The sequence below is a fragment of the Dryobates pubescens genome, chromosome 2, assembly GCF_014839835.1.
Source record: "Dryobates pubescens isolate bDryPub1 chromosome 2, bDryPub1.pri, whole genome shotgun sequence".
NCBI classification, from domain to species: domain Eukaryota; kingdom Metazoa; phylum Chordata; class Aves; order Piciformes; family Picidae; genus Dryobates; species Dryobates pubescens.
The window spans coordinates 57,318,879-57,344,223 of record NC_071613.1 but is presented as its reverse complement, the minus strand read 5'-3'; the positions used below and the strand labels follow the sequence as shown (position 1 = coordinate 57,344,223).

Genomic DNA, 25,345 nt, shown 5'->3' with positions numbered 1-25,345 from the left:
GGTACCTTACCCTTTCACGGGGTGGACTGCCAGACACTGGGGCTTATCGATGCCGTGGATGATGGAGGTTTTCAAGGAACCGTCCAAATGTGCCACATTAATTTGGGTTTCATCGAATTCCGAGCTAATCCAGTAGAGGTTTCGGGAGATCCAGTCCACTGCAAGGCCTCTGATGCTCTGAGTATCTGCAGAAAGGGAAAGCAGTCGTAGCGGGGATGTTATTTCTGGATGGCTCTGGGTGCAATCCTCCGGCAGGAGCTGACACGCAGAGCATTTTGCCGCTTACAAAGGCATTGATTGCTCAGGGAGCTGTTACAAAGTGCTGCTCCTTGTGGGGTTTTTTCAAAGGGATGAGGACGTAGAAGGAGCCTGCCTCCACTGGAAGTTCAACAACCCCACTGAACACACATCAGCGCTACTCAGGATGTAAAAGCAAGCTTCAGCCTTCTTTGTTGGGCTGCCTTTGTCTACTGAACGTTCGGTGGCTTTCCGAAAGAGAAGTCTGCTGAAATTTCACAGCTCTAGACTCTAGAAGCAGGAAGGCTCACACAGAATGTCTGAATTAAAATCACTGCTCTACAGCACAGTTTATGTAGTGGATAGCTAGCCAAGAAGCTTTGTCACTGAAGAAGTTGTTTGGGTTTCTGTCTGAAGGCTTTGAAGACTCTAGCTCAGTCCTCTGCTTTCCAGGAACTGGCTGAGCATCTGTCAGCCAGAGGGAATCAGTGAGTCAATTGCTTGTGCATGCAGCTTTTGCTGCTCCTGCTGAGCTGCCTGGATCTCAGCCATGGGCTTTCTCACGTTTACTCTTCCAATTCTCTCCCCCATCCCACTCTGAGGAGTGAGTGGCTCTGTGGGGCTCAGCTACCTTCTGTGGTTAACCCACAAAGCCAGAGGTAGAAAAACTGTAAGATGGGATTAATGTGGCAGCTTGACAAGCGTCTTTGCACGTGACAGCCATCCTTGCAAGCCATTGATGAAAACAACGTTAGCACTTCTCAAGATTTGCTTCAAATGCTGGAAATGAAATCAGTAGCTGGATAGCAAGATGCCACTCTGCCTTGGCAGAGCAATGGCTCACATTGGCCATCTCTGTAGATGAGGAAACAGGCCAAGGGTGATCAATGATTTCATTCCAGTTGATAGTTTGCACTCTATCTCTATACAGCTTCCACTGACAGAGTTATTGTCATTGACAAACTGCCGTGGATGTGGCTGGAACTGGCTTGCACCAGGAAGTCTGCCAGCTTCGAGGATGCAGCAGGAGTTACTGAATGCATAGTCTTGACCCATTTTGAACTGATCCCCTGCCTTTTTGGGTTGTTTTGGTTGGAGGAACTAGCCAGTAATCATTTCATACTCTTGAAAAGGTTAAAGCTTGACTTTGGCATCTTTGTGACACTGGCATAAGACTTCATCCAACCAGAATCCCACGAGGATGTGCTTACAAAGCTGCCCATGAAACGGTATAAAAATACAGCTGCTAGCAAATGAGAACATTCACACACAGGCAGTGGACTTTGGAATCTTTTGATGGGGCAGAGAATCAGAGTGTTGTAAATGTTGTATAGAAGTTCCACCTAGCACCGAAAAAACCCAAACAACAACAAAGCCCCAACAAAACTCTGCCACAACACAAAGAGCATGGAGGAATGCTGACAAGTGAACACTCACACAGGATAGGTTTGTGAAGTTGCTTGACAAGTGTTCTGAGTTTTCCCTGCACAGTTTATACACTAAACTATGGGCTTTTTCTGCTACCATTAAAAAACCCAGCAACTACTCTTTCTCTCCCTGGTAGCTCAATTCATGGTGTAAGGAAGAGCTCTAAAACTCACTCTAAGCATTGTTCCTGTTGCTGGGTCTGAGAACATCTCCAGTTGTTAGTAAAGTTGTCTCTGAGATAGCAGAGGAGAGTGACAAGACTGGGGAGGGGGCTGGAGGGAAGGTCTGATGAGGAAAGGCTGAGGGAGCTGGGGGGGGTTCACCCTGGAGAAGAGGAAACTTAGAGGGGACCTCACCATGCTCTACAACTACCTAAAAGGAAGCTGTAGCCGGGTGGGGGTCAGGCTCTTCTCCCAGGCAACTTGTGACAGGACATGAGGGCATGGCCTGAAGCTGTGCCAGGGGAGGTATAGGTTGGCTATTAGGAAGCAGTTCCTCATGGAAAGGCTGATCAGGCACTGGGATGTGCTGCCCAGGTGGAGCCAGCATCACTGGAGGCCTTCAGAAAAGCTTGGATGTGGCACTTGGTGGCAGGGTTTAGCTGGTGTGGTGGTGTTGGGTCCTAGGCTGGATTGATGCCAGAGGTCTTTTGCAGCCTCAGTAATTGTGTGATTCTGTGAGAAGAACTTCACACCCATGTTTTATCATGCTCAGGACACCCTTCCCCACGATGGATTATTTTTCCTTCAATGTTACACTGCTTACCTCTCGAAATGATGGTCTCCAGGCCAGTCCCATTGATGAAGGCCCTCTTGATGGTCTGTGTTTTGACATCAGTCCAGTACAAGCGCTCCTCTGCGGCGTCAAAGTCTATGACGGTCACCTCGTCGATGTCGGGGACGGTGAAGGCTGTGATGAAGTTGAAGTAGGGGTTCTCTATGTCCACTCCTCTGATCTCGGAGCGCCGGGCATAAAGCAGGAATTTCTTCCTTTCTGTCCAAAACCAGGGAAAATGGCACTCCTCAGCCTCTCCAGAACACAGCTACCAGGAGGCAAGGCAGTCAAGGCCACTCTGCACCACAGGGCTCTGGCCCGTTCAATTTGGGAAGGACACTGAGACTCTGGGAGGTGCCCAGAGAAGGGCAACGAGGCTGGGGAGAGGCCTCGAGCACAGCCCTGCGAGGAGAGGCTGAGGGAGCTGGGGTTGCTTAGCCTGGAGAAGAGGAGGCTCAGGGGAGACCTTCTTGCTCTCTACAACTCCCTGAAGGGAGGTTGCAGCCAGGTGGGGGTTGGTCTCTTCTCCCAGGCAGCCAGCACCAGAACAAGAGGACACAGTCTCAAGCTGTGCCAGGGGAGGTTTAGGCTGCAGATGAGGAGAAAGTTCTTCACAGAGTCATTCTCCATTGGAATGTGCTGCCCAGGGAGGTGGTGGAGTCCCCATCCCTGGAGGTGTTCAAGAGAGGATTGGATGTGGCACTTGGTGCCATGGTTTAGTTGTCAGGAGGTGTTGGGTAACAGGTTGGACTTGATGATCCTTGAGGTCTCTTCCAACCTTATTGATTGTATGAAAACACCTTCATTCCGGATGCTGGCCATCATGCTGCCACACCACCAACTCACCATGGCCTTGGGAATGGCTAAGCAAAACTGACCAAGTGGTAAGTTTCTCAAATTTATCCCATGTGTCCCAATCCAAAAGATGCTGTTTCAGCTTTACCTCCCAACAGGCACTGACAGGAGGAGGTGCCAGGGGAACAGAAGGGAAAACTTTGTCCCTGTGAGGGTGGCAGAGGCCTGGAGCAGGCTGCCCAGAGAGGTTGTGGAGTCTCCTGCTCTGGAGCCTTTCCAACCCCCCCTGGATGTGTTCCTGTGCCCTGCCCTGGGTGCCCTGCTCTGGCAGGGGGGTTGGACTGGGTGATCTCTGGAGGTGCCTTCCAACCCCTCCCATTCAGTGATTCTGTGGTCCCAGGGGAAGAGTATCTCTGTAACAGGGCAGATTTTCCACCACTAAAACTCACAAGGGCTTTCATGATGTCCCTGTGAGCAGGGAAAGGCAGAGAAACTCCTTGATCACTGTAATTTAGACATCCCTAAATGAACAGTGGCCACACATTAAAGCCAAACTAGAACTCTTTTTATCCCCAAAGTCAACATGAGTGGAGCAAATGCCTGTGAAGGAACAGTGAAGGTAACTCTTTTCCCTGGCTGTCTCCTTCATAGGACAAAATGTTTGTATTTGCCCAGTGTTATTAATCAGCACTGAACAGAGCAATGTGGTGCAAGGATTTACAGATACCAGACACAATTATTTGACATTTGGAGGCTTCTGTAGCTTAAGTGTTTATTGTAAAGGTTTGTAGGACTCCCCTGCAAGGCTGCATGTCTAATGTTTACTTTTCCTTTCCTTAATCCTTGCAGCAAATGAAACCAAGGCAGCTCCAGAGGAGCAGGTAGAGATTTAAGCTATTAAGCAGCCTTTTGTTATTCAGCTTCCCTGACTCATCACTTTCTGATGATGCTCTTTACAGTATAAACCTCTCTGTTTTCCAAAGAGATTTTTCCTTGCTAACACACCATGCACAGAAGCAAGAGGAAAACCAGCTGTGGTAGTAAATGTCAATGCTCCACACCCCTCAGATATCAGCAGCATTTAGCAAGCCTCGAAGAGGAGCTGGCCCTTTAAGATAGAAAAATGGAAAGGAAGGGCAGGGATTGGCTTTAGGAGGCTGTGCTTTAATTGCTCCAGTTCGAAATTCTAACCCAAACACAGCTGTCAGGAGGTGGGGTGGTTTGGGGGGGAACTTACCAAAGCAGGTTTTCTTGTCTGGAGATAGTTTCATCAGATGTGGACAGGCACAGGCAGCACTTCTGTTGTGACTGATCAGACACATGTGGGAACAGGGCCCTCTGCCCTCGTTGGCAGCACAGGGGTTGGGAGCTGGAAGTGAACCGTGGAATGAGCAAAATATAACAAACACCTTTTGAAACCAGGGTTTGCTCTAGGCTGCCTTGGTGGGAAAGGGGTGGCAGGTCTGCTGGATACAAACCCAACCTCGCTGGACTAAGCACCTTCCCCCAGGTACCATCCAGCTCTGGCCCAAGCAGGCTTTCTTCTGAAATGCTGGGGTGGGTTTGGCTAGAACAGCCACAAAAATGCTCACTGCAGCTTTATGAAGCCACTGGTTACATTCTCCTAGCGAGGATTTTGCAGCCTGTTTGCAGATCAGAGCACAGAGGGCACTGTCAGCCAGTGCTGATGACACCAAACTGGGAGGAGTGGCTGATGCCCCCTCAGGCTGTGCTGCCATGCAGCCAGACCTGAACAGGATTGGGAAAGGAGAAACTGAATGAAATCCAACAAGAACAAGAGTAGGAAGAGTCTGCATCTGGGAAAGAACAACTCCAAGGACCAGGACAGGCTGGGAGCTGATCTGTTGGAGAGGAGCTCTGGGGAAGAGCACCTGGGGGTCCTGGTGGACAGCAGGATGCCCCTGAGCCAGCAATGTGCCCTTGTGGCCAAGAAGGCCAAGGGCAGCCTGGGGTGGATCAGAAGGGCTGTGGTGAGTAGGTCCAGAGAGGTTCTCCTGCCCCTCTGCTCTGCCCTGCTGAGGCCACAGCTGGAATATTGTGTCCAGTTCTGGGCCCCTCAGCTCAAGAAGGACCTCAGGGAACTGCTTGAGAGAGTCCAGCACAGAGCCACAGAGCTGCTGCAGGCAGTGCAACATCTCCCTGTGAGCACAGGCTGAGGCAGCTGGGGCTGGGAGCAGAGGAGCCTGAGGGCTGCCCTCAGTGCTGGGGATCAAGATGTGCAGGGCTGGAGCCAGGCTCTGCTCAGGGCTGTCCAAGGACAGCACAAGGGGCACTGGGGGCAAGCTGGAGCAGAGGAGGTGCCACAGGAACAGGAGGGAAAACTTTGTCCCTGTGAGGGTGGCAGAGGCCTGGAGCAGGCTGCCCAGAGAGGCTGTGGAGTCTCCTGCTCTGGAGCCTTTCCAGCCCCACCTGGATGTGTCCTGTGTGCCACCCTGTGACTGTGATTTACAGCATTTACATGCAGAGAATTGTAGACTCCTGACCACAACACGTGAGGGAATGGGAAGAGTTCATAAGCTGAGGATCTGAGCACCCAATTTTTATATACATATTTTTTTCCTGAAGCAGCAAAGCTTGGATGATGCAACAGTTTGTGGTGAATCCAGTGCTCCCTGCCACTTTGATCTGTCTCCCAGCACGGTAGCTGCAAAGCTACCATGCAGAGCTTATCTGAAAAAGCAAGCCAAAGTATTTGTACTGTTCTGAAAGTCAAACCTCTCCTAAGTGCAGCTGTTCTCAAGTCACTTCCCACAGCTCACTGGCTGAATAGGATGTGTAGAAACAGCTCTCATGAGCAGAAAGAAGGCTGAGTGTAGAGGACACCTTTGCCTTCCAGAACCTGGGATGATCTTCATTGACTATGGCACACAGCTCCAGAGCACTCCTGAAGAGACTCTTGAAGCATAAATGAATGCTGATTCTTCCCTTTGCTAAGAGAAAAATAAACCACACAACCCTTTAGAAACACAACAGTGATGAGGAAGGCAATGGGAATGACTAACCTGGAGAGACAACCTTATAATTAACAAACCCAATTAGCTCAGAATATATTCCTCCAACGCTGTGCTCGGCTGTAATGGGAGTAATTAGATAAGTAGGGAAAGCTGATGGATTCATTTCCTTGAGAAATAAATTTAGCTCAGACTCAGGCACTAAAACTCAAAGACTCAAAGCTTTGCTCCACTGAATCATTTCTTTCTCAGCCATGTGTGCTTCCTTAGTATCATCCCTCAGCTCCTCAACCCTTTAGCTCCCAACTTGTCTGCAGGAAGAATGAAGGTCAGTGAAATTCAGCATCTTCCAGCATTCTGCCCCAAACCAAACAGAAGCTGAAGCCCTCTCCCCATGTGCCCTTTCAAAGGCTGGCAGTCCTGGGTGCCACTCAGCACTCCCACAGCCTTTGCAGTTTCTCCTGCTGCCCCAAGGCTTATACAAGAGAAGCCTTCCATGCCCTCTCTGTCAGCTCCATTAAACCTCCCACAGGAAGTCAGCTGGAGCAATAAGCTTAAAAATAATTACTCATGGTTGATGACTTAGTATCTTCTTTGCTATTGGGCAATGCTAAATACCCTCTTATCCTTATTCTTATCCTTATTTCCTCCTCTCTTTCCCAAAAATTACAGCAGAAAAATGTTTATTTTACCCCACCCCTTTTCTTGGCTCTGGGTGTTTAACAAGTCCACAGTTTCCCATGCACGATAACAGATGTGAAGCAGAGGAAAAGAGACTGAAATGAAGAAGGATCCAGGCCTCCTTCAAGACAAACATGAATAATTAATAGGCTATTAATAACAGTAAATATGCCATCCAGCCCTATGAACCACACATCAAAAATGAAGCTTCATTTAGGGCTTGGACAACGTTCTGAAGGAGATCAGAGAATCATTTAGGTCTTAAGAGATCTCAGGAGATGAACCTCTTGCATTTATGGCATTGCTGAGAGTGCTGCAGTGAGACTTAGGACTCGGTCCTGTGTTTTACAAAACACTGCTCCCTTTATTTGCCAATGCAAAGCAGCAATTTCAGTGGAACTTCAGCCTCTTTTTACCCACACAACTGCCTCTCACAAGGATCTATTTAGGGCTTGGGAATAATAATCCTCATCTTGTCTCTCTGTGCAAGTAGTGCACTGTGTTCTTCTGCACCAAAGCTGCTGAGCATGGAATTCAGGCAGAAGAGCATAGAGACGAAAACAAAACCAAAAGGCCTTTCAGTTTAGCTGTGGTTGAAAGTGTGCTGTAAGCATCACCCAAGAGGAGAGAGCACAACTTAGCTGCCACCTGTCCATGTCACAATTCCTCTCAGAGATCCTGGGATACCAAACTGGTGGTGCTGCAAGGCAGACACAGCTGTCTGCACGTGCATGCACATGTGGAGCAGTAAGCTACCATGACCTACAGATGACTGATCTCTAGCACAGCTGTGTGCATGTATAGCTAGAGATATACACATGTCCCTCCAGATTGTCACCCTGCTGGCACCCAGGAAGAGCTAAGCTCCCTCTTGACTTTCCAACAGCACCTAGTTCTCTTGCAGGCAAACAGCCAGGCTACTGCTGTCACTCTCCAAAACCTGGCTCTTAGTTCCCTCTGCTAGCTCTAGCACTTCCTCCTAGTTCTCCTGGGAATAACTTCACAGCCATTCCCTGCTCACCTTCTCCCTGCCACTCCTGATTTCACAGCCTGCCATCACACAGCAGCCTGCCTATAAGCTGTATTTCAAGCAGCAGCAGCTCAACTGCCCTCATACAAAACCCTTTTCCACACTCTTGATCAGCCTGTCAGCTTCCCTGGCTATCTGTTCTGTGATCTGCACACAGCATTCAAGCCATGGCAGTGACAGGGATTTACACAGCATCACATTGCCCTCTCTGTGGTTCTTTATTCTTGTCCTAATCATTTCCACCAATATCTTTTCCTTTTGATCACAGCCACTCACAGAAGTGGCATTTTCACCAACTGGCCAGCCTTTTGCATGATTCAATTGATTTCCAGTGCTGATTACTTGTCAATCCACCTCCCTTGCAGCCCTGTGCACTGATGCCCATGTATCACTGTCATCACTCTGCTGCTTGACTGCTCTCTCTCACATTATTCAAACAAAATGGAGGGGGGGTGGAGGGGTTGGCCAGCAACCTTTAAAATACTCACTCAGACATTCTAGCACCAGCTGACAAATGAACAGTTTCCCCTGCCTCCTTTGAATATGCATTCACTAAGGACCTACTTATCCTCCACACTACATTCATCTTGAATCTGTCCCTTCGTGGCATCACATTTTAGCTAGGCAGAGTCTGCCTCTTGTACTTGCATGGTGCCCATCATGGCTAAGTTCTGCCTACACCTGCACATCCATGCACCATGCTCACATCAGAAGGCCTGTCCTGAGCAAGCTGGCATTCCAGCTCCTGTGGAGAAGTTCTGAGCCCTGTTCTCCAGGAAGAGGTTTGGAAATGCTCAGCAACACTCTGCCCTGCTGAGACCACACCTGGAATATTGCATATCCTGTTCTGGGCTCCCCAGTTCAGGAGGGACAGGGATCTGCAGGAGAGAGTCCAAGGGAGGGCTACAAGGATGCTGAAGGGACTGAGCACTGCCTGGGGAGGAGAGGCTGAGAGCCCTGGGGCTGGGTTAGTCTGGAGAGAAGACTGAGAGGGGATCTGATCAATGTCTATCAATAGCTGAGGGCTGGGGGGTCAAGAGAGAGGGCACAGGCTGTGCTCAGTTGGACCCTGTGACAGGACAAGGGGCAATGGATATAAACTCCAGCACAGGAGGTTCCACCTCAACATGAGGAGGAACTTCTGCACTGTGAGGGTCACAAAGCCCTGGAACAGGCTCCCAGAGAGGCTGTGGAGTCTCCTTCTCAGGGAGGTTGGACTGGATGATCTCCAGAGGTCCCTTCCAACCTCTAATCTCCCGAGAGCCTGTAATACCATATCAACAGCTTCCTGTCCTATACTTTGCTTGTAACTTTATTCCAAACATCAGTGTAGCTCTAGTTTTATCAACACAAAGAAATCTCCAAGTATCCTTCCAACAAAGTCACTGCAGAAGTTTCATTGGGACCACGTTGTTGTACTCCTCATCCTACCATAGCCTTTCATTGCTACTTCAGATAACCACCTTGTCCTCCTCACTTCACATAGAATGAAGTCCAGCATCTGATTCAGCAAACAGCCATGCAACAAAACTTGCCAATGATTTCCATCAACATCTATGATTCCCAAGCCAGGGCTACAGGAACTTTCAAAGTCTCAACACCTGAAAAGTCAGAGAAGGAGAAACTCTAAAGCCCACTAAAGAAGTCTTTTTCTGATGGCAGAAGTGGCCATAACTGTTAGGAAGAAGGACAACACTGCCAAGTGTCAGCACTGCACTAAGGACCTTCAGTTCACCTCTCTTCAGCTGGTCAGCAGGAGGAGGAAATGGGTGTCTGAGGGAAGGCACATTTGGAGAAGTAACTGATAGTGCTACCAACAGGTAGGTGTCAGGAGGAAATCACAGCAAAATCTCAGCCTGGAGAAGAGAAGGCTCCAGGGGGACCTCAGAGCTGCCTGCCACAACCTGAAGGGATCCTGCAGGAAGGCTGCAGAGGGACTTCTCCTGAGGGTGTCTAGAGACAGGCCAAGGGGGAATGGTTTGAAGCTGAGGCAGAGCAGGGTTAGAGTGGAGCTGAGGAAGAAGTTGTTCAGCAGGAGGGTGCTGAGACTGGCCCAGGCTGCCCAGGGAGGCTGTGGCTGCCTCCTGCCTGGGGGTGTTGCAGGCCAGGCTGGATGAGGCCTTGAGCAGCTGAGTCTGGCTGAGAGGTGTCCCTGGGCATGGTGGGGAGGTTGGAGCAGATGAGCTCTGAGCTCCCTTCCAGCCTGAGCCATTCTGGGATTCTAGGCAAATGTGTCACTCTTCTCTATAATTAATTTGGATTTAATTATTGCTCATGTAATCAGCAACACACTTAGGTAGAGTCTCTGTATTGCCATCATTGAAGCCAGAAAATTTAGTGTGGAAAACAATTTTACTCCAGTTAAATGAAACCTCTGCATTTGTAATCCTGGAGCTCCAGGGAAGGCAGAGGTACAATTATACCCTAGAAAGATCATAAATGTGTAGCTAATGGCCTGCTCTGTGATTTCCTTCTTGGGCCCGATGAATCTTCACAGGTATGAGCACTAAAATCAGTGAAAACTTTCTCCACTACATATTTAACATCTGGCTGAAAGATTCAGAGAGAAAATCTTTTGATGCTTCAGCTGGGATTGTAAGAAATTCATTAAGGCTTTTACCTATGCCAGAGAAATGGCAAATCTGCCTCAGGGAGCTGTGTCCTTGCTGAGTCCTGCATTTTTCATTAGGAATTAAACAGAAGATTTATCTATTTATCAGACAGATAGCATCTGGACAGTTCTCATTGTCAAGCAGCTGAAGAGTACTAAATACACAACTCCTGTTGGACCTGCTGACAGAGCCTAGGCACTAGGCAGGAGTGTGCAGCAGTGCTCAGGTGTAAAAAAATGTTATGCTCTATAAAGTGATAAAAAGATGGCAATGCACACAGAGGTGAAAAAGGGAAAGCAATGACTTGAGAAATCATTTAAAGAATTTCCTGTTATTTATTTAATGCACATCCTGGGAACTTCCTTTCACTTGAGCTTGTTAGCCACACACAAACACAAGGTCTGCTGCTTCTGGAGTTTTTAAACTCCAGACCCCTGCCTCCAGCAGGATGAGCTCCTTCTCCCATGTAAGACATACTCTGTTCAGTTGAAATGGAAGATGTCATTTGAAGACATAAGCTGTTAAGTGAGGAGGATGTGCTTTGGGGAAGTATCAGCTGACGGACAACACCCAGCTGGGGCTGTACAGGTGGAAAGGCAGTGGTGGCATCTGTTATGCAGAACAAGAAGACGGAGAAGCAAATAGAGACAGGCAAGTGAAGGAGTAAATGAAGGCAAATTACAGCAGGAAGTGAATCTGCACAGCTAAGGACTGTATCCAGAGATCATTTCCCAGGAAAAGATAACCATCCTCTGGAGAAGAGCAAAAGAAAGACAGCTAACACTGGTGTGTGTTTAGCACTATCAGACTAGTCACTCTGGGCCCCATCATAAGTAACTTGGAAGCCTTTTCAGTACAGGTGGTCTGCACTGTGCTTGGAACACATCAACAAGAGTCCAGGTGGGCAATGTTCACAGCCACTCATCCCAGGAAGCTGCTGGTTGGAATCCAGCTTCTACCACCACCCAAGGAGCACTAGAGGTGCTAAATGCAGCGTTTAAAAATTGTCACTTAAGGCAAATTCATGTAAAGATACTTGCATAGAAAAAGAATACTCCCACCCCCCTTGCCCCCTACCCCTGTAACAACTACAATTCCATAGTCACCTTGTGGCTGACGACTGGGATGATAGATCTGAAGGTCAAAAGGCTGAGCACTTGTCTTTTGTATCACACTGACATTTTGGCCAGTCCACTTATTGGCTTTTGCAAGCGTGTTGGTCCTCCAGTCTGTCCAATAGACTTCACTCCCATACAAGGAGACGGCAAAGGGATGAGAAAGGTACTCGTGGCCCCGGATGATTTCTATCATGCTGGTTCCGTCATACAGTGCAGAGTAAATGGCATCCGACCTACGAGACAGCCCCACAGCTAAGGTTGCATGAAAACCACATGGCATTGCTGCAGAATGTCTCGAAAGCACTTCACTCTCACATCCTGGTAACACCAGAGGATGTGTACAGCTCAGTCACCAGCTCTGGAGATCAGCTGTTGGGGTGAATGCAATTAACTAAGGACAGGAAGCACAGGTTTGCTTGCATGCTGTTTTCAAGATCAAATTTACCTCCATGCTAGGAGAACACAGCAAGGAAAAGAGTTTCCATTCAGATGAAGTTATGGCAAAAAGAGGGCAACAGCTTGGGTTCATTAACAAGTGTCAGGGAAGACAAGCAGGCAACTGCTCTCTAAGGCAGAGGGAGCCAGGGGTGATACTACAGCTGGCAGAGGCAGAAGCTTCACCGTCTAGGGACACATTCCACTGCCCTCACCACAGCAGAGAAGAGCAGGCCACAGTGCTGGCAGGCAGGTTCAAGCAAGAGTCCAAGCCAGCAGAGAGGTTTGTAGTGACAAGATAGGGTCAGGCCAGGAAGTCACTCTGCATATTGGTATCTGGACCAACAGGGCCATTCCCAAGCAGTGGTGCCTCGCTGAGGCAGGGGCCAAGCTCTTGGGACCATGGCCAGGGTGTCTCAGGCACCATGAGATGCCTGAGAAGCCTGGTCAGGGCCAGTAAAGTCTGCTGGTACAGCCCATGAGGAAGTGACATATGACAGCACTGTCATTAAAGAAATGTCCATCCTGCCCACACCAGACTGGAGGCACACAATGCCCAGCACTGCACGACGCTCACACTCCTGTGTGCAGGGTAAGGATCTACACACAGATCATGAGAACCTCTTAGCACTTCACCTGGCATCTGTCCAGACTATTCTTTTCTCAAAGTGATCGACAGTAAGGCCATTAGGCCAGGCTCCAGTGTCCATATCTTTGTAGATGATCTTTCTCTCTGCTCCACTCATGGAAGCAGATTCGATGCGAGGAAAGTTTGCATCCCAGTCTGTCCAAAAGAGGATTCTGGTGAGAGGGAAGGGAAAAGGAAAAGAAAGGCATAAGAAAATATTAAAGAACTTAGAACAATCTGAAATGGTTCAGTAAGACAATAGCTGGGGGGAAAGTTCAAAGATCCACATGTTTTAAATGAATGGAACAAACACTGATTACTTTGGGCAGCTGCAGAAACCCTTTGGAGTAGCAGAGTAGCATAGAGGTAATATTTCATCAGCAGTGTTAGAGCAGCCATGAAACTCACCAAGCTTTTAAAGAGCTATAAAGTTAGTGCTGTTGCCTCTTTCATGTCCCTTCATACAAGTACCAGCCTGGCTTGCCCCCTTCTAGAATTAGAAACACAGCTCATGAAAAACATGTAATTAAAATGAGAGCCTTTGAAAGCAATTCACAGGTGAGGAGGATGGGGAGGGGAGAAAAGGAGAGCAGCTGGGATTGGCACCAGGCTAAACTAGAGATTTCCATTCACTGGGAAGTGTTCCAAGGCAGACCTCTAGAATTTGGTTATGTCCCTAGCAAATTTTGAACAGAGCAGTCTTGCTAAAACACCTGCCCAGAAGTGGTGTGGGGGCTGCTCGCTCTCTGTTCTGTACCATCTCCTCTCATGGAGAGCCAAAGAGGTTTCTTGTTAAGTAGCAGCAGCAGTTATGCCCTAACTGTCTTTAACTGAAGTTCACAACAACAAACAAACTTCTCTTTACTTGCTCAAGGAAAAGAACACCTTTGACAGGAAATCTTTTAAGCAGTTATAAAGAGTTAACTGCAGAGACTCAGACTGTAATCATGTTCTTTACAAGTAGTATCAGACAGCTTCAGTCCAACAAGGTTCCTTTCCATTTGGTGCCCAGGAACACAAGTCATGCTACATCTCCATAACAAGGGAGAAGGGTCAAAAATGGTAAAGCCACAGAATTGTCTAGGCTGGAAAAGACTTCTGAGATGTAGTCCAACCATCATCCCTGCACTGCCAAGTCACCACTGCCCTGGGCAACCTCTTCCTCTTAATTGCTTGGTTTGGGGTGGGTTGGTTGGGTTTTGTTTGCTTGTGTTGTTCTGTTGGTTGTTTTTGTTAGTTTGAGTCATTGTGTTGTTGTTGTTGTTTTGGTTTTGTTGTTGTTTGGGGGTTTAATTCTCTTTTTTCCTGGGAAGATTAAAAATCCTGGAGCTGTCAAAGATGTTTGATGATTGCTAAAAGGACACTGAGGGAAAACAGGTTTTATTGCGCCAATATAACAACAAAGTCAAACAACAGTTTCATTTAAACTGCTTTTTTTTTGGAGCACCCAATTATGACTTTTTGTTACATGATGGCAGGCATTGGATAAAATACATGTTTATGATAGCAGGCTGAACCTGCTACACTTAGGACTCATAATATTCCAGTTTACAGAGCATCCCTCAGGAACAGGTAGGAAAAAAAATACACTGACAGCACTTGAAAAGCTTTAGCTCCACTTGAAAGGGGAAGAACCAACCATGAAAAGTGTTTTAGTCTAAGCCACGTTCTATGTTCCCAACAAACAATCTCTAAGTGAGATTAAACTTCCCCTCAGTTGTGCCAGGGGAAGTTTAGGCTCGAGGTGAGGAGAAAGTTCTTTGCAGAGAGAGTTGTTGGGTGTTGGAATGTGCTGCCCAGGGAGATGGTGGAGTCCCCATCCCTGGAGGTGTTCAAGAGGGGACTGGATGTGGCACTTGGTGCCATGGTCTAGTCATGGGGTCTGTAGTGACAGGTTGGACTCGATGATCTTTGTGGTCTCTTCCAATCTTGGTGATTCTATGAATCATCCCAGCAGTAACCAAACCTGTCCATCCTCCACATGGGAAGGTTAGATTTAAGCCTCCAATTGCTAACACCCACAGCAAAAAATGAACTGAAACCACAACAAACCAAGGGAAGCAATTTGCTAACAAATAATTTGCTGTATCTCCCAAATTACCTTTTCTTGACCCACTCCACTGAGGCAAAACACACTAATAATGGACTGGGACCAAAATATACTTTGATTGCCTATTAATGACAAGTTAGGAACTATAACTCACAGCAAAAAAAAGTGAATTCAAGCTTAAAATCCTTTGCACCACAAACTGGTAATCATTTTATCATTACCCATATCTGGGATCCAAAGCAATAGCCCTTGGGTGCTCCATAGCTCCTGCTATCAACGTTGTTCTCAAAGTGCCATCTAGTTTTGCCACTTCAATCTGGTCCAAATTGCTGTCTATCCAGTATATGTTTCCTGCTATCCAGTCCACAGTGAGGCCTTCAGGTGTGGCCAGGCCATGCTGCACTACCACTTCTATGGCACTGACACCTGGAAGAAAAACAAAAAGCAAAAAGGAAAGCAAAACAGAGTCTTAAATAATTAATACAGAGTCTGACAGAGTGAACAGGGGCACAGACCATCATATGATGATATAAAACTGGGGGATGGCTGACACCTGTCAGGCTGTGCAGACATCCAATAGGATCTGGACAGGCTGAGAGCTGGCTGCAGGCAAACCTCATGAAGATCAGTAAGGACAAGTGCAGGGTCCTGTGTCTGGGGAAGAATAACAGGCACCAGGACAGGTTAGAGGCTGCCCTGATGGAAGGCAGCTCCATGGAGAAAGTCCTTGGAGTGCTGGTGGGCAGCAAGTTCTGCATGGGACTGCACAGTGCCCTTGGGGCCAAGAGAGCCAATGGGGTCCCTGGGGTGCAGCAAGAAAAGTGTGGCCAGCAGGGCTGGGGAGGTTCTCCTGCCCCTCTGCTCTGCCCTGCTCAGACCACACCTGGTGTGCTGTGTCCAGTTCTGGGCTCCCCAGTTCAAGAGAGACAGAGACCTGCTGGAGAGAGTCCAAGGAAGAGCCAGGAGGATGCTTAGAGGGCTTGAGCATCTCCCCTATGAAAGAGAGAGATGAGAGCCCTGGGGCTGATCAGTCTTGAGAAGACTGAGAGGGGATCTCACCACTGTCTATTAATACCTGAGGGGTGGGTGTCAAGTGGAGGGGGCCAAGCTCTTCTTGGTGGTGCACAGTAATAAGGGAACAGCGGGTACAAACCTGAACATAGAAGGTTTTACCTCAACAGTGAGGGTGGCAGAGCCCTGGAGCAGGCTGCCCAGACAGGTTGTGGAGTCTCCTCCGGAGACTTTCCAAACCCAGCTGGATGTGTTCCTGTGTGGAGTACCCTGGGTGACCCTGCTCTGGCACTCACTGGACCAGGAAGAAATATCAGCCCTTGGCATCTGCCATTTCCTGCTCCCTCCAGCCTATTGTAAAAGCAATCTTTCATGACAAGAACTCTATTTCTAGTTCTTTATCATGCACAGTCTAGATACCTCCCTTTCTAAAGGCAGAGTATCATCCTAAACTCATCTCTGTGAAGGCAGCTTAGCTGGAGCTCCTGAGCTCCAACACTCTGCAGCTGTTCTCACTGTTAAGAAAGGAAAGATTGAATTCATACCTCCGGTGTCAGAGAGCTTGCCTCTGTAAATTTTGTCCTCTACCACATCTGTCCAGTAAAGCAAACTCTGTCCAAAGTGAAAATCCAGTGCTATTGTGTTCCTTAAGCCAGGAACCAAGAGGCTGTAGTCACGCTTGTGAAGATCAATTTTTCTGATCTCGTGTCGAATAGAAAAAATGATGAAAGCCTCAAAGGGATCTGGAAGCAGAAAAACCACAACACATTGCAAGAGAAGCACGAGGGAGGCACTGCTACAGACTGGCACAAGAGACAAGGGGAACAAGAACAACAGGGCACTTTATCAGGAGAAAGATGATTGAAACAATTCATCTTCTGATAAGGAGACCTTCAAACACATTTGCAGCCCCACAGACTTCTCCCTTCCGGCATTATCTTTGATCACAACTGGAGATACTAAGCATGAAATTGAGGAAGATCAGCCTCAACTGTTGAAGTGGTTTGCAGCCCTCCTCCAAAAGCCCACCAGCAGAGCTCTGAAAAAGCATGCTTTCAAAACTAAAAGTGTTTCCTCACAAGTTGCAGGGAATCCAGTCAGTGAGACCCCATACAGAGAGAGCACCTCTGGAACATCTAGCGTTTACCTTCTGTTCCCAACTGAAGTGCTTCAGAACAAACCCCATCCCAGAGTACCAAGTAAGGACATGAGCATTTTCTGAGCTCATTGATACATCCCCTCACAAACCTGACCACCACCAAAGGAATTCCTTTGGCAGGCAATTCATGGTGGGTTATTTGCTCCTCTGGGCTTGTACCATATTATGTATTTGCTCAGGTGGCCAAGGAGGCCACCAGCAGCCTGGCCTGGATCAGGAACAGTGTGGCCAGCAGAGAAGTCATTGTGCTCCTGCATTCAGCACTGGTGAGGCCACACCTTGACCACTGGGTTTGGCTTTGGGCATTTTACTCCAAGAAAGACATCAAGGTCCTGGAGCACGTCCAGAGAAGGGCAATGAAGCTGGTGAAGGGTCTGGAGAACGGGGCTGGGGAAGAGCAGTTGAGGGAAGTGGGGTTGCTTAGTCTGGAGGAGGCTGAAGGGAGACCTCATTGCTCTCTACAGCTCCCTGCAAGGAAGCTGCAGTGGAGTGGGGGCTGGGCTCTTCTTCCTAGGATCAGGTTGATAGAAGGAGAGGAAATGGCCTGAATTGTGCCAGGGCAGGGTTAGGTTGGGCACATGGGAAAACTGCTTTCCTGCAAGAGTGGTCAGGGGTTGGAACAGGCTGCCCGGGACAGCGGGGCAGTCACCATCCCTGCAGGTGTTCCAGAAACCTGTGGCCATGGCACTTGGGGCCATGGAGTAGTGGCCATGGTGGTGTTAGGGTGAGGATTGGACTCAACGGCCTCGAGGACTTCTCCAACCCTAACAATGATCTCATTCCATGATCTACAAGAACTGCAAAAGTGCTCTGCACAGGCAGGCACGATAGAAAACTGCCTCTGATGTCATAGTTGTTATGTATCTGCAATCAGGATTTTTAATGTATGTATTTTATAATCAAGAGCTGTGTTCATAAAACAAGACAAACATCTGGTTCTTTAAACCACTCAATGAATTCAGAGTGTCTTTCACTCGATTATAGACAGGTTTCCACACCAATCTCTTGCTGAGTCAAAGGAGTTCTTCAGCTTGTTTGTTCTGCCTCCAATCAAGCCTCCAGTTTACAGAACCCCCAATTCCTTTCTTGTTTGCTTGGCAATTTCGAGCAGCAGGCAGCATTTCACTGCTCTTCTACAACAGCCACAAAGTTCCACAAGTTATCACCAAGCAGAGGATGCTTATGGACTTCTTTTCTAAAAGATCAATTTCATGTTCTTCTCTTGCTAACCACTGCACACAGAGGAAATGATCTGTGATGTTCTAAGTTAATCAGGTGCCTCAGCAGAGCTCTTTCTGCTCTTGAAGTGCTCGTTCAGAACGTGGCTTGGACTCTCCAAACGATCCTCCTATTTGTTAAAGCAATGAATGACTCTGTAAAGGCAATTCTTCAAAGCTCTGCAGAAGTTAGATAACATAATGAAGAGCAGGATCAGCGACATTAGCAGCTGCTTCAGAAGCATCACTTAGCTCAACCTCAGGAACACTTTCATGGCACTTCCCAGCTCCCAGCAAATTGGCAGCTATTATGCAGGAGATCACAGGCTAGGGGGATTTTGGGCCACTCTGATGCATAAGAACACACATGATGGACATCACCAGCAGCTTCTTTTATGTTTGCCAGTAATTAATACCACAATGGCAAAAAAAGACACCTAATAAATCTGTGCTATGTTGGATGGGGATTTTCATTCGAAGCAGAAGTCTAACTCAAGCTGCATAATCTACTCTGCAAATGATCAAGATGTTCAGGCTGGAGAAGAGAAGGCTCCAAGGAGACCTAATTGTGGTTTTCCTGTATCTGAAGAGGGCTGCAAGAAAGCTGGGGAGGGACTTCTGAGGGTGTCAGGGAGTGATAGGTCTGGGGGGAATGGATTCTGACTGGATGTGAGGAAGAAGTTGCTCCCCATGAGGGTGGTAAGAGACTGGCACAGGTTGCCCAGGGAGGTGGTGGAAGCCTCATCCCTGGAGGTGTTTGCAGCCAGGCTGGAGGTGGCTGTGAGCAACCTGCTGTAGTGTGAGGTGTCCCTGGCCATGGGACAGGGGTTGGCACTGGCTGATCCTTGAGGTCCTGACAATTCTATGACAAAGAGGAGAAAAGTTCAATGGGATACAGAATACAGATTTAACCAGGCTGGAAAGGACCTTCAAGACCATCGAGTCCAAGCTCTCACCCAGCACCATCTAATCAACTAAACCATGGCACCAAGTGCCTCATCCAGGCTCCTCCAGGGATGGTGACTCCACCACCTCCCTGGGCAGCACATTCCAATGGCCAGTCTCTGTCTGGGAAGAATTTCTTCCTAGCACCCAGCCTGAACCTCACCTGGCTCAGCTTGAGACTGTGTCCTCTTGGATCTTTTAGAGCTTCAAGGTACAACATTTATCAATAGAAACCAACAGTGAGAAATGTGTAGGCAAATATATGTAAGGCAAAGTAAATCCACTTCAGACATTGTAAATTCTCAGGTCATATGCTGAGGCTTTCCTCCTCTTTCCTCCCTCCCTCCCTCCCTCTCAGACTGTCTGAATCCTCTGGAAAATTCTTTTTACAACTAAAATATCGTTCTAAACTGCAACACCTTTCCAAATCAATGCAAGGATATGAATCCAGGTTCATGCTAAGCTAAGTGTTTCAGAATCCATCTATTATTACACCAAATTCTTAAAGGCTGAACATAAGTATGGAATTGAAATCTCTTTCAACAGCAGGGTTGTTGTTTTGGCTCGTTTGGGTTTTTTCCCCCTGCATTATTTTTCGGTGCTTATTATCACCTAAAAAGAAGTCAAGTGCAATAAATCAGCACAACTTACTCTGAAATGTGCTCTAAGACAAATTAGCAAAGAGAGAGCATGAAAAGAGAGGTAATTTGTATTAACTTCCTATCTGTATAACGGAGCTCTGGAGCACACTTTGAGTCCAATCAATGCACAGTGAAGCAGGGGCAAAACGTTTGGTCTTTGAGAAGCTGCCAGGGCAGCAGGACAGGTGCCAGAACAGCAAAAATCACACTAGATGGAAACAGGAGATGTGGAAAGTCAAGGAACTCAAAGAGAAAAATAACACCACCTCCTAAACCCCTCAAGGAATGAAGAGAACATAAGCAGAAATAAGGGGAGGCAGGGGAAGCTAAGAGAAAGACATTAACAAAGACACTGAAAGTGACATTGAAAAAGGAAAGCATTGCTCAGTTCAGGCAATTCATTTCTATGTCCTTCTTATTCCATAACTCATTCCATCTCTCTGGCAATTCATTAGGCTCCTCTGACAAACACCCTGTTTGATTCTGAGATGCCCTCAGGATCAAAACTCCCATCCATTACTGCACTCCCAGCACTCCAACCCCCATTAGCCTTCTGCTGGACACTGCAGCAAATGCTTTGGAAAAGGGAAGTGCTGCATGCCAACTTTACACATCATTGCTGAAAGGCTTGATTGCATACCAAAAAAAAGTGCTATTTTGGATAGCAAAAATAACTTAGCTAAAAGCAAGGTAATAATTTTCCTCTGAGCAATTTTTTTGCTGCTGGAGAGGAGATGATGAGTTACTGCTCTAACACAATGCACACCTACGCCGGGCTCAGGGCTTTCTAAATCACTGAGGCTATTCCAAGAATAACCGTACACCAAGTGGTGTTACTGAAGTAGTTTGGTATTTGGGGGGCTGTTTATCTTCCCAACATTGCTTTGAACTCTGCTGATGTGCATGTAAGATCTCAAGCACGGAGACAGAAAGAAAATGGACCTTTTGAGGCTAGCACATTGACAAATGAGACCAACATTGGGCTCCCTTCACTACAACAATGCTCACACTCAACAACAAGGACCAGAGACCTCTCCTGCTACCTAAGGTGTCATTCAAATTCAACAAACTTATCAGTTCCTACAGTGATTAGCTACTATAAAAGATGGCATGTTCAATGTTTTTCTTGCAGCTTAGGATAGTATTGATTACTGCCTCCAGTGCTGCTGGCCCCAGCAAGAAGAGGACACAGAGCTGCTGGCAAGAGTCCAGAGGAGGCCACAAAGATGATCCAAGGTTGCAGCACCTCTGCTGTGAGCACAGGCTGAGGGAGCTGGGGATGGGGAGCTAGAGAAGTGAAGACTCCAGGGGGACCTTAGAGCTGCCTGCCAGGACCTGAAGGGATCCTGCAGGAAGGCTGCAGAGGGACTTTTGCTGAGGGTGTCTAGAGACAGGCCAAGGGGGAATGGATGGAAGCTGAGGCAGAGCAGGGTTAGAGTGGAGCTGAGGAAGAAGTTGTTCAGCAGGAGGGTGCTGAGCCTGTGGCACAGGCTGCCCAGGGAGGCTGTGGCTGTCTCCTGCCTGGTGATGTTGAAGACCAGGCTGGATGAGGCCCTGAGCAGCTGAGTGTAGTTGAGAGGTGTCCCTGGGCATGGTGGGGAGGTTGGAGGAGCTCTGAGGTCTCTTCCAACCTGAGCCATTCTATGGTTTTCCTTTCAATCAGCAGGCCTGGTGGGGCTCAGAAAATACATTCCATTTTAATTTTGTTGAGAACATCTGTACAAATCAGGTCACAAGTTCAGATTCTCAGCACCAGCAGTAAAGGTTAAGCAGAAATATCTCAAGGCCTTAAGAAAAACTGAGAAACCCTCACCTGGCTTCTCTTGCTTTTCAGTGTATTTTGTTGTGCTATTTATGTCTCTCAGCTCCCACATAGTGGTTGGTCATTTCTGTGTGCTTGAATTTAGAACACATTTGAAGCTTTCCTCCATCCAGGTCCTAATCTTGTCTTACAAGGGCTTTAATTCTCCCATTTCTGTAACCCAGTCAGAACACAGAATTCTTGGGAATGTCCACAATAAAACAAATTGCAATGTGCTGCCCAGGGAGCTGGTGGAGTCACCAAGCCTGGATGTGTTTGAAGGTGGTTTGGATGTGGTGCCTGGGGACATGGTTTAGGGGTGAAGCTTGAGCAGGGTTATCAATTGGACTTGGTGATCCCGAGGGCCTTTTCCAACCTGAATGTTTCTGTGCTTCTGGGAAATGTGATGGATCAAAAGCCACTGAGAGTCAGACTGAAGCAGTGCCATAAAACACCAGTTTATAACAACGATGCAGTTCAGAGACAGAACCACAGCACCATGCCACTGAGGCATGGTTTCAGCATCCCTTACCAGCACAACCCAGTACTGTCTGAACAACGTAGCTCTGATCCAGGCCATAGCAGTAACCATTCAAATAGGGTCATAACAATTAGAGGAACACAAAGCAATGGTGAGAGATGATTCTAGAGATTGTAGCAACAGTTATTGCAGTCTGATGAATGCAAACCACATTCTTGATGAACAACAACAGCTAATAATGAAAAACAATAGCTCCAAGGCAAGATGTGCAATGCCTGAGCATCTCCCACGAGCTCCTTCAGAGGACACCCATGATATCAACCTAAATGTTAATGATTCATGGGTTTGTAATGAGAAATGTTGGGGTTATTACATGCAATAAGATATTTTGGCCATAAGTAAATTAAGGCCTTTATTACTACTCTGAGGAAGTTCTAAAATGAACAATTAGCTCAAACATTGCAATGTGGAAATATTGCAATTTGCTTTCTCTGAAGAAACAACAAAAAAAGGATCATTAATTAGGCTGCTAACTGCTGGGTTATTTCAGGTGAGCAGCAATAGCAAACTGGGGCTTTTATGGCAAGCCTACTGATGGAGAATTTATTCATGTGAACCATCTGAGGAAACACTGAGTATCTGGAATGAATGAAGAATACCTTCATCACAGAATGGCTCAGGTTGGAAGGGACCTCAGAGCTCATCTCCTCCAACCTCCCCACCATGCCCAGGGACACCTCTCAGCTACACTCAGCTGCTCAAGGCCTCATCCAGCCTGGTCTGCAACACCCCCAGGCAGGAGGCAGCCACAGCCTCCCTGGGCAGCCTGGGCCAGAGTCTCAGCACCCTCCTGCTGAACAACTTCTTCCTCAGCTCCACTCTAACCCTGCTCTGCCTCAGCTTCAAACCATTCCCCCTTGCCCTGTCTCTAGACACCCTCAGCAAAAGTCTCTCTGCAGCCTTCCTGCAGGATCCCTTCAGGTCCTGGCAGCAGCTCTGAGGTCCCCCTGGAGCCTTCTCCTCTCCAGGCTGCACAGCCCCAGCTCCCTCAGCCTGTGCTCACAGCAGAGGTGCTCCAGCCCTTAATCTTGGTATCTATTCAATTTTTAATTATTCAATAAATTAGAGTCATTTGGGGAGACATTTCTCCTCTAAAGTGATAATATCAAAGAATACAGATAATAAAGACAAGTATCAAAGACTCCTAAGTTGAAACAGCTAGACAGCAAACCCAATGCTACTTTTACCTCCCTAGCTGGGGGTGAAGATGTCTAACAGTGTACATTGCACAGACATGTTTGTATTCTACATACAGCTCTGCACCTGAAGAAGATACCTAACAATTTTTCACTCATGCTCCAGTCCCTATCAGCTGGGACAGTGAGGTTTGATTCTTGATTAGTGAGGCTTACTGAGGTCAGAAAACAAGCACCACAATGCCATAGGTGAAAAAATAGGTTCAGTTGTGAGTGCCAACAGACAGCAGCTGCTAACAGCTGTTGTTTGATGTGTGTGTGCAATCAGAATTAAACTGCTGAACCCTCAGGTAATGCAGATCATTAGCATGATGTCACAGACTGACCCACTGCTTCAAAATATTGGCATCCCTAATTCAAGAGAGACAGGGAGCTGCTGGAGAGAGTCCAGGGGAGAGCTATGGGGATGACAAAGGGACTGGAACATCTCTTAGGAAGAGAGATGGAGAGCCCTGGGGCTGCTTAGTCTAGGGAACAGATGACTGAGAGGGGATCTGATCAATGTCTATCAATACCTGAGGGGTGGGGGCCAGGATGAAGGTGCCAGGCTCTGTTTGGTGGTGCCCAGGAACAGGACAAGGAACAACAGGGACAAGCTGGAACCCAGGAGCTTCCACCTCAACACAAGGAGAGTACTGGAGGCCTGGAGCAGGCTGCCCAGAGAGGTTGTGGAGTCTCCTCCTCTGGAGACTTTCCAGCCCCACCTGGATGTGTTCCTGTGTGCCCTGCCCTGGGTCATCCTGCTCTGGGAGTGGTGCTGGACTGGATGATCTCTGGAGGTCCCTTCCAACCCCTGCCATCCTGTGGTTCTGTGAACTCTCCATATTCCCTGTACATACACACACTCATGTACTGCCCCATGCCTGTAAAACACACATGAGTATCTGTACCAGATGTCAGAGGAGCTGTGCTGTTATTGGTAGGAACTCTTGTCAGCACCACAGCAATACTACAATGCTCCTTCACCAGCCCCAAGACAGGGACAGCGTTAACAGCACGTCTGAAGAACTCCACCTGTGGGTAAGGTCAGCCTGTATTTCTGACTATCAAGAAAGGAAATAACCTCTCTGGAAGGGAACATAACAGCTGTTACCATCTGGAAGGCTGAGAACACTGAAGTTCAGCTCACCAGTACTGATGCAGCTCTCGCCATCCTTGCCGAGCCTCCAGCCCTCGTAGCACGAGCACTTGACGGTGCTTTTATGCTGCTCACAGACTTGGCTACACTTCAGGTGCTTGCTGCAATAATCCATAACCTCACAGGTTTTGTTGTCTGCTCCAAGACTGAATCCTGCAGGGCAGGAGCACACAATTCTTCCTCCAGGAACCACAGAACATTGATGGCTACATCCACCGTTGTTGAGGGAACATTCATCTGAAAGAACACCAAAGAAAACCAAACCCAAACGCTGAGAGCCACAGGGGCTGTCAGTTCACTGCATGTTCTTCAAGTCTCTTCGGTCAAATGAAACACACAAAAGGTCCCTCAGAAGTGCAAATTGAATTTTACAGTTATTAAACAGCTTTTTAATTTATTGTCATAGTTCTATTTCAAATTACCTCATTTCGAAGTATTCAGCAACCCAGTAGCTTCCTGGCAGCCTTTCAGGATTATAGCACTGCAGACACGCAGATGTACGATGCAGCCCCACTCTTACAGGCTCTCATTAGCATGATTTCACTCATGAAAGAATTAAAGAGTGCCCATTCAGGCTCAGTCCAAAGACCATTAGAGGTCACCCACCTTCAACAGTGACCGAAAGAATTAAGCCTTCCCAATGATTTCCTTTGCTTCCAGCCACCTGAGCTTGCAGGGGCACGGCTCCCATTCCCAGTCCTGTGTATCTATGTCTCAAGGACTTGTCAAAGAAACAAACCCAAATAAGATTTGGAAGAGCTCAGGAGCTCTTTCCCCTTGCTCTCCACTAACAGCTACTAGAGAATGCCACTTCTCCATTCTGTGTGGCAGTGCTCCCACATTACATTCTGCAGGCAGCTGGTGAGTTGCCAAGCTCTGCTGAACGTCTGAGGGTGACTGGTGGAACCTTTAGAGCATCTGAAGGAAAAGTGTGAC

At 47.7% G+C, this 25,345-nt stretch overlaps 1 protein-coding gene across 1 annotated transcript in view; it reads right to left on the bottom strand.

Moving 5' to 3' along the window:
- The window catches only part of LRP1B (LDL receptor related protein 1B), a 642,156-nt gene that overhangs the window by 180,981 nt on the left and 435,830 nt on the right, over positions 1-25,345 (bottom strand). Inside the window, exons 24-31 of the mRNA XM_054173601.1 lie at positions 24,401-24,646; positions 16,317-16,514; positions 14,982-15,186; positions 12,719-12,883; positions 11,636-11,880; positions 4,472-4,603; positions 2,431-2,658; positions 11-185 (exon numbers count right to left, since the gene is read on the bottom strand). Of these exons, the coding sequence (XP_054029576.1) occupies positions 11-185; positions 2,431-2,658; positions 4,472-4,603; positions 11,636-11,880; positions 12,719-12,883; positions 14,982-15,186; positions 16,317-16,514; positions 24,401-24,646 (1,594 nt within the window). The remainder of the gene's footprint in view (positions 1-10; positions 186-2,430; positions 2,659-4,471; positions 4,604-11,635; positions 11,881-12,718; positions 12,884-14,981; positions 15,187-16,316; positions 16,515-24,400; positions 24,647-25,345) is intronic.